General features: G+C 52.1%; 2 protein-coding genes across 2 annotated transcripts in view; one reads left to right on the forward strand and one right to left on the reverse strand.

The window, feature by feature from the left end:
• CDK5RAP1 (CDK5RAP1 mitochondrial tRNA methylthiotransferase) overlaps positions 1–16283 on the forward strand; it is a 289907-nt gene that overhangs the window by 152143 nt on the left and 121481 nt on the right. The window lies entirely within an intron of this gene.
• Positions 1–16283, reverse strand: part of TGM2 (transglutaminase 2) — a 42847-nt gene that overhangs the window by 18536 nt on the left and 8028 nt on the right. The window contains exons 2-4 of the mRNA XM_032762409.2: positions 15111–15290; positions 5686–5928; positions 3960–4078 (exon numbers count right to left, since the gene is read on the reverse strand). Coding sequence (XP_032618300.1) covers positions 3960–4078; positions 5686–5928; positions 15111–15290 — 542 coding nt within the window. The remainder of the gene's footprint in view (positions 1–3959; positions 4079–5685; positions 5929–15110; positions 15291–16283) is intronic.

Raw genomic sequence — 16283 nt, forward strand, 5'->3', positions numbered from 1 at the left:
TGACCCTGTCCTCCAAAGCAGTTGTAATCCCTCCCAGTTTGGTATCGTCCGCAAACTTAACAAGCGTACTTTCTATGCCAACATCTAAGTTGTTGATGAAGATATTGAACAGAGCCGGTCCCAAAACAGACCCCTGCGGAACCCCACTTGTTACACCTTTCCAGCAGGATTGGGAGCCATTAAAAACTACTCTCTGAGTACGGTTATCCAGCCACTTATGCACCCACCTTATAGTAGCCCCATCTAAATTGTATTTGCCTAGTTTATCGATACCTGACCAGGGGCGGCTCTAGGCATTTTGCCGCCCCAAGCACGGCAGGCAGGCAGGCTGCCTTCTGCAGTTTGCCTGTCGGAGGTCCTCGGTCCCGCGAATTTGGTGGCAGCCTGCGGGAGGTCCACAGAAGCCGCGGGACCAGCGGACCCTCTGCAGGCAAGCCACCGAGGGCAGCCTGCCTGCCACTGTCACGGTGACTGGCAGAGCGCCCCCCGCGGCTTGACGCCCCAAGCACATGCTTGGTGTGCTGGTGCCTGGAGCCCCCCCTGTATCTGACAGCCTGGGGCTTGTACAAAGGGAGAGAAGCGGGACAGGGAGTCTGGATGCTTTTCTCCGTTTGTGCGGATAAGCAGCTGGTGTGTGCAAAGTTCCAGGCTAAGCATGGAAAATGAATGAGCTAAGTCTCCCCCCCACCCCACCCCCGGCGTTGAGCAGACTGCTGGCGTGCAGCTGGGATGCCTCTTGGAAAGCCGGGCCATGGCCAGGCCCTGCGCATCCGTGGGAACCCAGCTGCTTAGCCCCATCATCCTCGCAGGAGTCACAAGACTTCCCTGAAGAGGCTCGGATCCCCCAGGGACCTGGGTGCCTCTTGCTGCTTTAGGAGCCTGAATCCACCATTTGGGTCCTACTGACATCCTAAGCAGCTGTCCAAATTCCCCCAGCGCTCAGTGCTCTCGCCACCTGACTGTACTGTTGGGTGTGCACACAGTGCCTCAATGCCAGGGGCGGCTCTAGCTTTTTTGCTGCCCCAAGGCCCTCGGTGGCTTGCCTGCGGGAGGTCCCAGATCCCGCGGCTTCAGCAGCATGCCTGCGGGAGGTCCCTAGTGCCGCAGATTCGATGACTTGCCTGCAGGAGGTCCTCCTGTCCCACGGATTCAGTGGCATGTCTGCAGGAGGTCCGCCGGTCCTGCGGCTTCGGTGTACCCACCGCTGAATTTCCGCTGAATCTGCGGGACCGGGGGACCTCCCGCAGGCAAGCCACCAAAGGCTGCCTGACTGCCGCCCTTGCAGGGACTGGCAGGGTGCCCCCGCAGCTTGCTGCCCCAGGCACGCGCTTGGAGAGCTGGTGGCTGGAGCCGCTGCTGCTTGGTGCCGCCCCACCCCATACTCAGAGCCCTAGCTGTGGAGGTCCCCGCCCATCTTGACAATGGGTCCCCGTCCTTAGGCATGCCCAGAGCACACCTGAGCTCTCCAGATGAGTGTGTCTCCTCCACCCCAGCGCAGCCAAGTGCGACAGCACATGTGCAAGTCCCTGGTCTGCAGGGGGAAGTTGAACATCAATGTCCTGCTTTCCAGGGGAACATCCTACCCACTAGAATATTGGATATGGGGACGGGGTCTCTCTTTCTGTCTGCAGATGGGCTTAGGATTCTTGGCTCAGGATCCCTGGTGGAGGGAGCTGTCTGTCTCTGGCCAGCCAGCTGCTTAGGTGCCTAATCCCACCACATTCCCTGCCTTTCACTCCTGGCTAGCTTAGGCAGCTCCCCACCCTGCTGAATGTCTGCCGCCCCCGCTTGCTGTGCACTAACGCACTATGTGGACAAACCCTTCAGCCAGCGTCTAACTCTCCCGCTGCATTGTGCAGGGAGCCTGGGGCTCAGGATTGCACTGGGCAGCCAGTGCTCAGAAGGGCCTTTGAGGAGCTGGGCTTGAGTGACAGCTGCTGTTCTGCACAGGAGCCAGGGACCTCTGGTGACCCAGGGTGATTTTTGTAATGGTGGAGGAGGAATTTGCTGCATTCAGGGGTCAGTGGTGGTGAATGCTAAGAGGCTGGAAAGCGCCTGATTCAGCTCTACCCCCGACAGGACCCCCTTTCGGGAGGCACTCAGAAGGAGGGATTGCTCAGTGGTTTGAGCACTGGCCTGCTACACCCAGGGTTGTGAGTTCAATCTTTGAGGGGGCCACTGAGGGATCTGGGGCAAAATCAGTACTTGGTCCTGCTAGTGAAGGACTCAATGACCTTTCAGGGTCTCTTCCAGTTCTAGGAGATAGGACAGGTCTATCTGCAGCTCTGTTGTCTGCCTTGGGAATTGCAGGTCACTCAGCCCCAAAGAGAGAGGTGCTCACGGGTGCGGGGACATGGCTGGAGCCAGTGGCTGCCCCAGCCCCAATATGGCCAAAGGCGTTTGAAATGCAGACATGACCTGCTTCTGACCAAAATATACCCAGGCAGGGCACTGGCAGTCCCCTTATCAGCACTGCAACTGGGGAAGGGGGAGCTGGTTATCTCACAAAGGCCCCTCCATATGTTTCCCAGACAGAGGGTGTTTTTGTCATTATTATGGAATGTTCTGTCCTGGCCTCTCTCCCAGGCCTCATTGGTTAAGGATTTATGGGCTGCTCCAGGGATCTGAACTCAGCATTTTCCCCTCTGGAAATGAGATTTTAATTTGCCTCTAGAGGCAGGAGGTGTGAGATTTCCACTGAGATGTTGTCAGAGGACACAGAATTGACCCCTGCTGCCCAGCACATGGGATGGGACGTGTTGAGTGAGCAGCGAACCCTGTTCTGTGTGTTGGGGCTGGTGCTCTGAACCGCCAGGTTCACCTACTGCTGCACACGTGAGATAAAGGGACTTTACACAGGCTGCAGCTTTGCACTGGAGTCCTCCCCCTGTGTGGGGGGACTCCCCACTGGCATAAAGCCGCTCCACCTCCACCACTCAGCTGCATCTCCTCCTGCTCTAGGACCCCTCTCCCGGTCCAGCGGAGACACCAGCAGAGGGCATGTGGTAGGGAGAGGCTCCGATGGGCCTGATTATCTCCTGGCAGAAGGGCCCAGTGGCGTAAGTTAAAGCTTTTGTTTATGCAGGAGCCAGTCAACTGTGATTAGCCCCCAGCGCTCTCCCCTCTCCACTGTGCCTGAGCAGAGCAGGGAAGCCAGTCTGGTGCAGTCATGGGCGTTCTATGTGTTTCCCCACTAGCGACTCTTCCCAGAATCTTCTCCTCCCATCCCTGCTGATCTCCCCCTCCTGCCCCTCCAGCATCTTGAATTGTCTCCTTTGGGGGAAGGAGGGGTGCTGGGCACCGCTCCCCTTGGACTCTCAGTGCCTCTCTGCTTGCAGGCCAGAAGGCTGGGGTGGAGGATGCTGCACAGCACAGCCTCCAGCAGCAAGGGACCAGGGCTGACGCTGGAAATGCAATGTCCCGCGTGGCCATGTGTTGCGGAACTGCCCAGTCACTGGGTCAGGATTGCTGTCTCCACACATCCAGGCTGTTAAGTGAGCCTGAAAGGGGCTGTGGGATTGGTGGTTTGGGGCAGGAGGAGGGATCATAGAATCTCAGGGTTGGAAGGGACCTCAGGAGGTATCTAGTCCCACCCTCTGCTCAAAGCAGGGCCAATCCCCAACTCCCCATGATCCCTAAATGTCCCCCTTAAGGACTGAACTCACAGCCCTGGGATTAGCAGGCCAATGCTCAAACCACTGAGCTATCCTTCCCCCTTGTATCATGCCATTCATGATGCTATCTGCCAGTAGTGGGTGGGTTCTGCTGTGTTTCCAGAGGGCTCCTGCAGGCCCCTTAGAGGCGATATCCTGTATAATAGACTCTGACTAGCTGCACTGGGAAGCTCCACCTGGAGGAACTCCATGCGCATGTTCCTGGGCAGAGATTACAGCCTGGTCCTTGACTACCTGTAACTGTGCTGCCAATACAGGGCAGGGGAGTCAGGGCTGGAGACTCACCTGTCCGAAATTCCAGGGGGTAGGGACGATGAACTTCAGAGATCCCTGGTAGATGAGGCCCTGCTGCGTCAACACGAACTCACACCGCTGGTCTTCATACTCGAGAAAGACAGAGTCGTCTGTGGGGAGAAGGGAGGGAGAGAACAGTGTGAGATGCTCTCCCCCGTCGATCCTCTCATTCCAGCACCCACGAACTAGCAGAGACTGGGCAGCTCCCCATTGCTTCTGGGAAAAGTACTGCAGTGATGGGTGCCCCCCCCCCCCACTAGGAATACCTCTACTTCACGCTGCAGAGTTTGGACCATTGCTGGAGCAGCACAGAGCCTAGGACTCATGACCCAAGGATGCAGGAGAAAATCCTTCTCTGGGCTTGTGTGGTGATGCTTTGTCCCACGGCTCTGACCCCACTGGGCCAGAGCGTCAGCTGGCATCAACTGGCATTGCCCCACAGCTGCCCATCAAGCTACAGTTCTATGCTGCTGAGTATCTGGGCCCCTGTGAAAAGTGGCCGCGATTTCCCATGAGCAATGCTGAAGGAAATGAAACTGTGTGTCACAGATAACATTTTTCATGAAATTTGCTGAAAATTTTCAATGCGATTAGATTTGAATTAAAATGTAACATGGGGGGGTTGGCTTTGCTTGTGTGCCCATCTCCTCCATACTCCCATCTTTTCTCCCACTGAAAAGGGGAGAGGAAGAAAAAAGAAGAAAGAAAGGGAGGGAAATGAAAGAAAATGAAAACGGAAAAATATTCCTGTCAATGAGATTTTTGGTTTTTCTTGTTTCAGTGAAAAACACCGAACAATGTGGCCAAATGTTTTGTGTTGTTTGTTCATTGCAAAAACTTCCTGCCAGCCCTGGTCTTCTGTGCAGCGGTGGCCAAGTGAAATTTTCTAAACTCCTTATCTCTGAAGAGTCAGCACAATACGCTTTGGAATTCAGGAGGAAGTTTGTCATTTTAGGTCTTGTATTTCACTTGGGTGACATGAGGCTGCACTTGGATGGGGGAGTTGATGGGGGAACATTCCTCGTACGGATGGGGAGAGCAGTGGGAGATAAGAACAAGATGTGGGCAACCTGGCTGGTCACTTGCCCAACCATGGCCGACATTGGTCCCTCCCTCCACATGCTGCTGTCTGATCTCAGCAGGGACAGTGGTGGCATTTTTTGTGCCCTGGCTGGCTCGCTAACATAGTGGCATTCAGAGCTGCGTGTTCTGCCCCATAACCCGATGGCCATGGCAGCGAGGGAGCAGGGCAGCAAGTGGGCGAGGGGTGGGAATTGAGATGTCCCCTTGCATCTGGCAGAGTTCTGGATTCAGCAGCAAGGCTGGCTCCTACCCCCAGTCCATGCTCTTCCCCATGCACCAGATGCACCCACTGTCAGCGATTTTCCAGGGAGGGAGCAGGTCTTTGGAGATGGACGCAGGCGTCTGACAATATGTGCATTCCTGTGGTGTGGGAAGGGGAACCAGCACTCTCTAGGGTGGAGCTAGAGGGATCCTGGCTGAAGCACAGCTGGGCCTGCTGCTGAAGCTCAGGGCCAAACCTCCCCAAAGTTGTGGGCATTTGGAGCTGGTGTTGGTTCGGCCCATCCAAGAGAGGCCAGCGTGGGGCGTTTAGCTCCAGGCTTGTGTAGTCCCAGCCAGAGGCTGCTGTTCCGTCTCTGGCCCATCTCCATTTGGAGAGACCCCTGCACCTTAAATGGATGAATGAACATCTCACCTGGACACCAAGGGTTAAAGAGCAGGATGAACTCTCCGAGCCTGAAGCTGGTGCCTTGGTACCCCATAGAGGCCTCCAGGGTCAGGGCATAGCGGCCGATCCGGGCATCGGGAGGGGAGTAAATCAACAAGGAGAGAGCGGTTCCATCCCGATGGTCCACGACTGCGCTCCACGCTGACTCCTGGAGGGCATCGGAGACGGGGAAATGGGACTTGGTTCCCGACGACTCGATGGGGCACGGCCCTGCCGGAGCAAACGGCCTCGTTAGCACACCCTACCTCTGGCCTCTGCTCTGATAGTCCTGGGGGCAATGCCTCTGTGGCCAGGGAAAGGAGGATTCACCCTGTGTGAGCCCTGCCCGAGAGACACTGGCTCTTGGATGCACCAGAAGCTATTCCAGCCTCCCGAGGCCCAGCACCCCTCATCCTTTACAGACGTGTCCCACTGGCGCCCGTTCTCCCTGTACTGGCTGTAGGTAGCTCCCCTTACTGAACCAGCTCAGGCCCAGGGTTGGTTCCACATCTGCCTTCACTGGCCCCCCAGCAGGGCAGAGGCTGGGGGCTGTGGTGTCCTGAGCAGACCAGCATGCAGAGGGCAGGGGAGTCTAAGTGGCTGGCGTGTACGGGGGACTGCACCTCCTGCAGATGATTCCCTGCTCCCGGTATGGAGGAGCCTCTCGATGGGTGATTCACTGGAGGACAGAATTCTCCTCATTCTTTCATATGCGGCTGGTGCACGTCAGTGTAGCAAGCAGACAAGGGGGATCCCATTGCTTTGCTGGCTGGATTGGTATGTGATGTCCTGATCCCCTGCCTGCTATAACCGGATTTTGTTTCATGATACCCTGGCGGACAGGGGCCCGTAGCCATGGGTAACATTCAGGTCCAAGTTGATGTATGGGACTGGAATTTCAAAGCTATTTGGTGCACTGTGTGCTTTGCATTGGCTGCATGTGCAGTAGTAACTGCATACACATGGTGCCTGCAGCTGGGGACCTGGGGTCCTTTCCAATCGCTCCCCGTCAGCCTTTCCCTGGTCTGTACACTCCCTTTGCGGTGATTCTGTCTGAGAGTCATTCTGCTTCTGCCGCTGAGTGATGTCTGAGGGAAAGGTTGGTTCGTGCCCTCCCCCCGCCCTTCTGTGGACACACCAATGGAGACTCTAAAGGATGCGCCCTGGGGAGCCCAGCGTTCAGACTGGGGCACCCCAGTCTGTCTGTGTAGTTGGGGGCCCAAGTCTTGCACTTGGAAGCTCAAGCTAACAGCTCCCCAAATAACCATTTCTGGGTCTGCAGTAAGTGCCAGGTAGCGCACCCAGATACAGGACTGTGTGAAAGCATCTCTGCCGGCTACATCCAAACATCCCATAACAACATACCACAGCCGAGCATCGCTAAGCCTCTTTTACGCTGCGTTTCCACTTGCAACCTAGACCATCCAAGTTCTCATTCCAAAGCCAGCTGCTCTGGAACCACAGATGGGTCCCTTGGCAGGACAATACACCCCTGCGACATGAGAGCCCGTGTCCCTTTCACAGATCCTGGGTCCCATCTAGCATTCTGCACTTCCAGCGTCTAGCAGTGACATCAGTGCTCCCTTGCACACAGAGCTCTCCTTTCACTGTGCTCGGGGTGTTACTTCAAGTACAAGGAGCAGTCCTGGATCCAAACACTGCTCCTCCCAGAAACGGAGAAGAACACACAGAACAGCTCAGACCTGGCCCTCCCCTGTGACTGTGCCCGGTGTCCAGGCAGCCGCAGTGACCGGCAGATTTCATTTCAAGTGATGGTGTATGTGCAGGCTTCCCTCCCACACTGGGAACTCTGTGTTATGCTGGTCCTGGGCCCACACTCCACCGCTCCAGTGCCCTGCCTTTGTTGGGGAGCAGAACTTCATGACCAGAAATACACATGATCTAATGAGAGTGACACACTTTCTCCTCCTCGCTCCATCTGCGAGGCCAGGGAGAGCTGACCTGGCTAGTTCACACGCAGCTGGCTGAGCTCTGAGAAAGGCGAGAGTGCACAGGCAGAGCGTTTCCCTTTGCAGCCCTGCTCCTTACTCATGTCTCCAAGGAATCCCCCTCCCCAGACAGGCAGCGGGGAAACTGCCTCCTTCCCTTGCTCCTCCCCCCGCCCCCACCCATTCCCAAAAAGAGCCAGGGGAAGCTCTGCCTCCTCTGCACAGAGATGCTAATTCAGTGTTGCGAAGAGCAGTGGGGTGGGGCTGTAGGGTTGTTATTGGATCTGTCCACACAAGGTACCCGACTGGAACTGTGCAAACATCTCTGCCTTAAAAATAGACTGTCTGTCTGCACTGAAATAACTCCCCTTCTTTGCAGGCCAGGGGCTATTTCAGGCTATTAGCAATCACTCGGGGTGGGGATGACTTGGTAGCAAAGGCTCAGGTTTAGACTACATGGACTCCCTGGGTTTGAAGCTGGCAAGGTAGACAGCCCTGCCCTGCTAGCCAGGCAGGTCAGTTGAGGCCCCCAAACTCTGAGCTCTTACCTGCTCTGTGCAGATGTTAAAGAACCCCTAGCACTTTTCTGCAAGAGTAGACATGTTCCTCCCTGTGCCCTTGGCCAAAATGTCAGCTGCCTGCCACCCTCCACCCCTGCATTCAGTTGTGCTGTATGGACACTCTGTTGTTTGGAACACTCTTTGGGATCACCTGGGATGAAAGACACTAGGTAAAAATCATACTGATGGCCAAAGGAAATGGAGGCAGCGAGCAGCAGGTCAGTGGCTGCTGCGTCTGTGTCCAGAATGGCCTGGGTCACTCTGATAGGGAACGTGTCTTTCCCCATACAGTTACTGACGGCACTTGGCAGGTGCGTATCACCCGTGTGGCTGCAGGGAGTGAGGCGGAGACCTGAGGGCCCCAGGAGGTGTAAGTGCTGGTCTTGGGGATGAGTGTGCCTAGCGTGAAGCTAGGGTCGCTGAGTCTGGGCTTTCAGCCTCTTATGTCAGTTTGTACAATTTGAAGCTTATACAAAACAGAAATGTTGTAAACAAGCAAGAAACACCAGGGCAAAAAACTGTTTCTAGGGAAGGGCACCTTTCCAAGGGCAGGCTTCAGTAAATCCCTGGAGCTTCAGAGAAAGGCGAGAACTGCTAAAAGGCATCGACCCAGATGGGCAATTCAGGGGGAGGGGGGAATTCCCTCCTGGCCCCTGCAAGATGTCAGTTTATGCCCTGAAGCCTGATGGTTGATTAACTGGATCTTTGAGACAGGCCAATGGGGGTGGCGGGAAGCGGCAGCCAGCACATCCCTCATCCCATGCTGCTTCTCGCCAACCCCATTGGCCTGGAACAGCAAATCCTGGCCAGTGGAAGCCACGATCGGCTGAACCTGCAGACGCGGCAGGTAAACAAACTGGCCCACTCCGCCAGGGGCGTACCCTGATGGGCCGCATGCCAAAGGTTGCTGATCCCTGATCTAGCCCCTGTATGTGACTCAGTGGCCTCCTGCATCCTTGGACTGCACAAGCGTACTTGGGTAGGGTTTCTTATTTGTTCTACATTGATCAGCTGTTTGATTTTGATGAGGCACAGTGGGTATAGCTAGGGCACTGCTCTGAAAGTCACAGACCACAAACTCCCCTCCTCCAGTGCTGCTCAGAAACGTTCTGTCCAGTCCGTTCTCCCCTAAACAAAACCCAGCAAACACAGGGACGCTAACCTTCCTCACCCGGAGTTACAGGATGTATCTCACAAAACAAAACTCCTCCCACAAGGATCTGTTCCCAAACGCTGCAGGAAGACAGACTCTCTGGGGAGTTCTTCATCCTACCAAAGCAAAGGGCAAAACTCCCAATGACCTCAGTGGAGCCAAGATTCCACCATCTGTGCCTAACTCCAGGGCTAATACTGGTTTTCTAGTGAGCCTTCTTGTGGAGGCTCCAGATTCAATGACTTCCCTGGAGAATTTAGGGTCCACCCCCCAAGGAGATGCCATTATTTACAGGCCTGGATCTCACCCTTGTTTGCTTCTCAGCTCTGGGATCTAACTCCTCAGCCACCTAAAATGAGTCGTGTCCTGTAGGCAGCCGCCCATGGGGATGCCTTGTTCTTGTATTCCAAGATGGGGTAACAAAAAAATGTCTGGTCAGTTTTATACATTACATTTTTTGTCGAATTTTTTTTTCTGACCAAAAGGTTTTTTCCTTTTTTGACAGAATGGAAATGTTCATTTTCCATTTTCACTGAAACCATTCTGACTGCTCCCCTCCCTTCCCCCTTTCCCCATCTCTAGTTTTAAGTTTTTTGATGAAATTTTGAAAAATTTCTATGAGAATTTTTAACAAAACCAAGTTTTAATGTTTTTATTGCAACTTCTCATTGGGAAAAATAAATTCTCGGCCAACTCTGTGGTTCATGATTTTGAATGTCAGTCATGAGCCCTCCTGTCCTAGGCCCTGGCACGGGACATCCTGTTTAGGGCCCTCCACCATGGAAGAGGACCTGAAGGGGCCTGGTAAATAGGGTGACCAGACAGCAAATGTGAAAAATCGGGAGAGGGGGTGGGGGGTAATAGGAGCCTATATAAGAAAAAGAACCAAAAATCAGGACTGTCCCTATAAAATCGGGACATCTGGTCACCCTACTGGTAAAACTGCTTGAGACAAGACCAGGCTGGAACAAAGTCAATGTTTATCCCCAGAAGTGTCACACTTTAGCCAGCTGCAGGGCAGATTTTCCCCATTCCTCCAACCAAAGTCCCTCTGCTGGGACCCACAGTGCGGGAGAGGGTAGCTAATGCTGCCTGGAGAGCTCAGTCTCTCTTCGGAAGCTGCCGACAAGTCAAATCTTGTATGCTAGACAGCGCAATGGCTTTGTGATGTGGACACAAGTGACTGGATGAAGTCTCACTGAGCCAGCCAGGCCCGCACGTGGTAATGCCTCCTCCTCTGGGGCAGGTCTAAAGCTGGAGCAGGAAGTGGCAGGTCTCTCATTCCCAATCCCCTGGGCCAACTGGTGTCCTTCCAGGTAAAAGTTTGTCAGTACAAAGGACTGGAAAGACAAAAAGTGGCTGACACTGTTAATAGAATCTGTGCTGCATTGCAGGGAGCTGTCTCATCCCCCCGTGCGCCTGGCTGCAGGACGATGTCTCTCTGCTTGGAGGAGGGAGGGACTGCAAGTCAGGGAAGGCACACAGGTTGCATCGCACGTCAGAAATACCCTGTGGCAGTGAGTCTAGGGCCCAGGTCACCTGACTTGGGCTCGTGCTGCCAGGCTAAAAATGGCAGCGCCGCTCTTCGGGCACAGGCTGCAGCCTGAGCTCTGAAACTCGGCGAGGGGGGTGAGTCTCAGAGCCTGGGATCCAGCCCGAGTCTGAACTTCTACACGGCTATGTGTGGCCCTGCAGCGCGAGCCTTGTGAGTCCAAGTCATTTGAGTCAGGCTCCGAGGTGTTTTGTGCTGTGTAGGCGTGCTCATTGTGACTAACTCCCTGAGAAATTCCATGCAGATACTTGAGGAGGCTGGGACCTTTTCTGCCTTGATACGGTATTGCTGAGGAAGATGGGTGTTGGCCAGCCTGCAAGCTTCCTTGTTTTGTTTCCCTCCCCAGCCTCTTTCGTTGTCCTTGGCGGAAAACAGCTGCCTGATGTTCAGAGATAACACATGAGCCAAGATCTAAGTATCCTTCTCCACCTCACCCACCCAGGCCTGGGACAGCCCAGTTCTTGGATAAATAACCCTACCCCAGGGGTTCTCAAACTGGGGGTCGTGACCCCTCAGGGGGTTGCGAGGTTATTAAGTGGGGGGTCGCGAGCTGCCAGCCTCCTCCCCAAACCCTGCTTTGCCTCCAGGATTTATAATAGTGTTAAATATAAAAAAATGTTTTTACTTTATAAGGAGGGTCACACTCATAGGCTTGCTGTGTGAAAGGGGTCACCAGTACAGAAGTTTGAGAACCACTGATCTAGTGTGACACTGAAAGTGGGCAGTGTTTGAGATAAGCCTAGGAACAGGGCTGGCTCCAGGCACCACAGAAGGAAGCAGGTGCTTGGAGCAGCTAATACAAAGGGGCAGCACTCCGTCCGGTATTGGGGTGGAACCTCTGGGTCTTCGGTGGGAATTCGGTGGCAGGTCTCAGTCCCTGTCGTCCTCTTTGAGTTGCCACCAAAGAGCCACCGAAGAGGAAGAGAGGGAGTGAAGGACCCGCTGCCAAAGTGCTGCCGAAGAATGAAGCGGCGCGATAGAGCTGCCTCCGATTGCTTTCCGCCCCCCCTGCTTGGGGTGGCAGAAAAGCAGGAGCCGGCCCTGGGAGGGAATATTCAGGCAGGAATTAAAGCCCCCAAATCCATGCAGGCTGCCATAACCATGGACAGCTAAAGGAGTCCTCCAGCCTCTGAAATGCTGTGGGATGGTGGGAAGTTCCAATCTTGTGTGTGGTCTGCTCCCTCCATCCTAGCTTTGCTCTGCATGCGCACAACTATATCCGGGATGGGGAGAGGGAAGGAAATGCAGCATCCTAGCTGCGTTCTCCCCAATAGCCCCTGTAGGACTGGATTAGTGGCGCACACAGCTGGTGGAAGCATGATCCAATGTGGGTAGTGGGTTGAGTAATGGAGCTGGTCCAACTGAGCACTGACAGTGGGGCTGGGTCTTTCTTACTGTGTTACACAGTCACCTGGACAGGACCGAGATAAATAAACCTTCTGTCCTTCTGCTGGGCTTCCATGCGGTGTTCTGTCCATGGACAGATCTGGGGCTCATGCTGGGAAAGGAGTTTGGTTTGGCTAACCTTGACCCATCCAACACTACTGCACCAGCACACCTGGCCTTTCTTGGTAAAGTCTCTCTCTTTGGAGGTCTAATTTTACTCAGCAATTGAAAGATGGAAATTCCCCAGACACTGGCCCAACCACAAGAGAAAAAACATGCCCAGACTTTGAGACGGTTCATAGCCAAAGCCTCACAACCAAACCCACATCTTTCTGGGCTGGGTCCACCACTATTGTTCTTTCATGTCTGATTTCTCCCAAGATGGAGGATAGATGTACCTAGACCGTGAGCAGAGGGCATCTCCTTACCCAGTCACTAGAAGGGAATTGGGATCCTTACACAGAATCAGCCCTGGCCCACACGCAAAGTTAGACTAGTTTAATTACAGGTGTGATTTTTATACCGATTTGATTAAAACAGTATAACTTTGTGTGCAGACAGACTTATATCAATTTGAACCTGGCCTATATCAGTTTAGTTTGCACTGGTAAATGTACAGGTGCAAGCTAAAGGCATAGAACCAGTTTTAAATCATTTTATGAGAGTCCACACGTACAAATTGTACGATTTAACTAAACTGATTTACATTAAACAGTTACAGCTTCCATGTGCAAAGAAGCCCTTAGCCTACAGAGGGCGGAAGCACAGTGGGACCAGGAATTGGGAGTTTTGGGCTACATTCCTGACTCTACCACAGACTCTATGTGTAACTTTGGACTGTCACTTAAGCCCCCTTCTGTGCCTCAGTTTCCTATATGTAAAATGGGGATAATATTACTGCCTTTTGTCATGGTGGTGACATAAGGCTCAGTTAATTAATATTTATTAGGTCCTTAAGATTCTCAAGGGGAAGGTACTATGTGCATATACAGAGGGTCCATGCCACTAAGGGATATGACTTTATTTTATACTTGCTATCCTTATTATTTTATGCTGAATTCCTTGAGCTGGAACCTTAGAGTTCCATAAAAATAGCTTGTGGATGAAGCTCTTATTTGGCTTCTGAAACCTTCTGGCCAAAGTACCTCTTATTATTCGTAGTAGTAGTTTGTTTTTCCAGTTATGGTAATGCAAATCCCAGGTGTGAAAGTGACTGCTTGGAATTTTGGAACGTCACATTAGGAGTCTACAGATGTTATGGATTCCAACTCAGACATTCCAAGGTAATAGCTGGGCAAAGCCCAACTCTGTCAACTCGTCTGAAAGAATCCTTAGCACAGACTGATTGACTTGTCTTCATGCCCAAACACTTAAGAAGTGTGGAACGTGGCAACAATGAATGTTGTTGGCTACGAGGAATTAGTGTTATACCGTAGGAGAACACTTCAATCTCCCTGGACACACAATAGCAGATGTAAAGGTAGCCATCCTACAGCAAAAATACTTCAGGACCTGATTCCAAAGAGAAACTGCTAAGCTTCAGTTCATTTGCAAATTTGACACCATCAGTTCAGGATTAAACAAAGACTGTGAATGGCTTGCCAACTACAAAAGCAGTTTCTTCTCCCTTGGTGTTCACACCTCAGCTGCTAGAAGAGGGCCTCACCCTCCCTGATTGAACTAACCTCGTTATCTCTAGACTGATTCTGGCCTGCATAGCAAATAACATTCATTAGTGCTGGGGCTCTTGCTTTCTTTCATAAAATCATAGAATCTCAGGGTTGGAAGGGACCTCAGGAGTCATCTAGTCCAACCCCCTCCTCAAAGCAGGACCAATCCCCAACTAAATCATCCCAGCCAGGACTTTGTCAAGCCAGGCCTTAAAAACCTCTAAGGAAGGAGATTCCACCACCTCCCTAGGGAACCCATGCCAGTGCTTCACCACCCTCCTAGTGAAAATTTTTTTCCCACTATCCAGCCTAAATCTCCCCCACTGCAACGTGAGACCATTCAACTATTGTTATATTGTGGAGTCTCTATTTTATATCTTTGTCCCGGATCATGAGGAAAAACCACCTATGACATCAGGATCAGTGCCAGGGAAATTTTACTTTAATGTTGGAAATAACGTGACTGAGATAACAGTCTTCTGACAGGAAGAGGAAGCCGTCCTCTCAGATCCCACAATGTAAAACAAATAAATAAAAAGTTTGGACCAAGGGCTTTTAGATTCACTTTGTGAGTTGAAAAAACAAGCAAATATAAGCCATAGAGGAAGCAATTAGTTTTCTTGAACAAAAATGTGAGGGCCATTCATGTGGTAGTGCTTGCTTATCTGGATGGTGACAGACCCTGGGATGGACTGTCTGAGGTGAATGGGGTGGGGTCGGCCTCTTACTGAGGTGAGGGGTGGGGGTGATGGGAGTGGAAACTGAGGACAGCTTGCCTATAAAATGATTGAGGAAGAGGGGGAATTTGTACACAAGTGACAAGTGTGGAAAGTGCTTTTTTGAATGGGCTAAGGCAGGGATGGCTCTCTTCGTGATGACTGGGGTAGAAATTGCCCCTCCTGGATGTGACAGTGCTGAGGTGGCTTAGTTGGGCATGGCCTCTCCCTGAGGGGAGGGTGGATGGTGTCTCTCTCTGAGGGGAGGGTGGGTGACTATGTCTGTCTCTGAGATGAGGGGGTTGGACGGCTCATCTCTGAGATGATGTGACGGGGTGGATATTGCGTGTGTCTCTGAAGGAGGGGATGGAGGTGGCTCCTCTCCAAGCTGACCGCAGTTGAGTTTAGTGAATAGCTCTGGACTTACCTGTCTCTACGTTGAGAGTAAGTTTATCCACTCCTTCCTCATAACCCCTTCCAGCAAAGAGCAGCGTGATGGTGAAAGACTGTCCCCTCCTCACAACGAGTGTCTGGCTGCCCATGTCAGCCATCATGTGGTTCCGATTGTTGCTTTCACACTCCAGGTTGCATGATTCCAGCACCAGATCTGCAAAACCAACAGCATCTAAAGCTCTCTTTCAGGAAGGCAGCAAAGACACAGCACAAACTGACCCAGACTCCACTCTCTCTTCCTTTGAATCCATTTAGTGGTTCAGAGGCTGGGCATCAAAATCTGATGCTCCAACTGAGAAGAGATCAGTTTTACTCCTATAGAGCTCATGCATTTGGCTTCACTACCATGTGTTTCTCATGTGCACACACACATGGCCAGGTTGTTGTTCTGCTGCATTTAGGGAGTACAGGGTGCATCTCTATGCATGAGCGGGGAGCTCTGAGTTCCACGAGATTCACTAGTTGGGAATCTTTACCTTGGTGTATGTCGGTATAACTCAGGGCTGGATCTAGCCCCCTTCTCCCCCAGCCACCTTCCCACCCCTACACTCATGAATAGTCATCTACTATAGTCAGTACAAGTTTGGTTGATAAAGGTAACACTGTCGATGTAATATACGTAGATTTCTGTAAGATATTTTACTTTGCATCACATGATATTTTGATTAAAAAAACTAGAATGATATAAAATTAACATGGCACACATGAAATGGATTGAAAACTGGCTAACTGATAGGTCTCAAAAAGTAGCTTGTAAATGGAGAAACTTCATCCAGGACTGTTTCCAGTAGGGTCCCCCAGGGATAAGTTCTTGGCCATACACTATTTAATCTTTTTATCAATGACTTGGAAAAAAACATAAAATCATCCTTGGTAAAGTTTGCAAACGACACAAAAATAATGGAGTGGTAAATAATGAAGAGGATAGATCACTGATTCAGAGTGATCTAAATTGCTCGGTAAACTGGGTGAAAGCAAACTATATACATTTTAATATGGCTAAAGGTAAATATACACATCTGGGAACAAAGAATGCAGGCCATACTTACAGGATGGGAGGACCCTATCCTGGGAAGCAGTTACTTTGAGGAAGATTTGGGGATCGTGGTAGATAATCAGCTGATTATGTGCTCCCAGTGGGAGGCTG

The sequence above is a fragment of the Chelonoidis abingdonii genome, chromosome 14 (genome assembly GCF_003597395.2).
Source record: "Chelonoidis abingdonii isolate Lonesome George chromosome 14, CheloAbing_2.0, whole genome shotgun sequence".
Lineage (NCBI taxonomy): Eukaryota > Metazoa > Chordata > Testudines > Testudinidae > Chelonoidis > Chelonoidis abingdonii.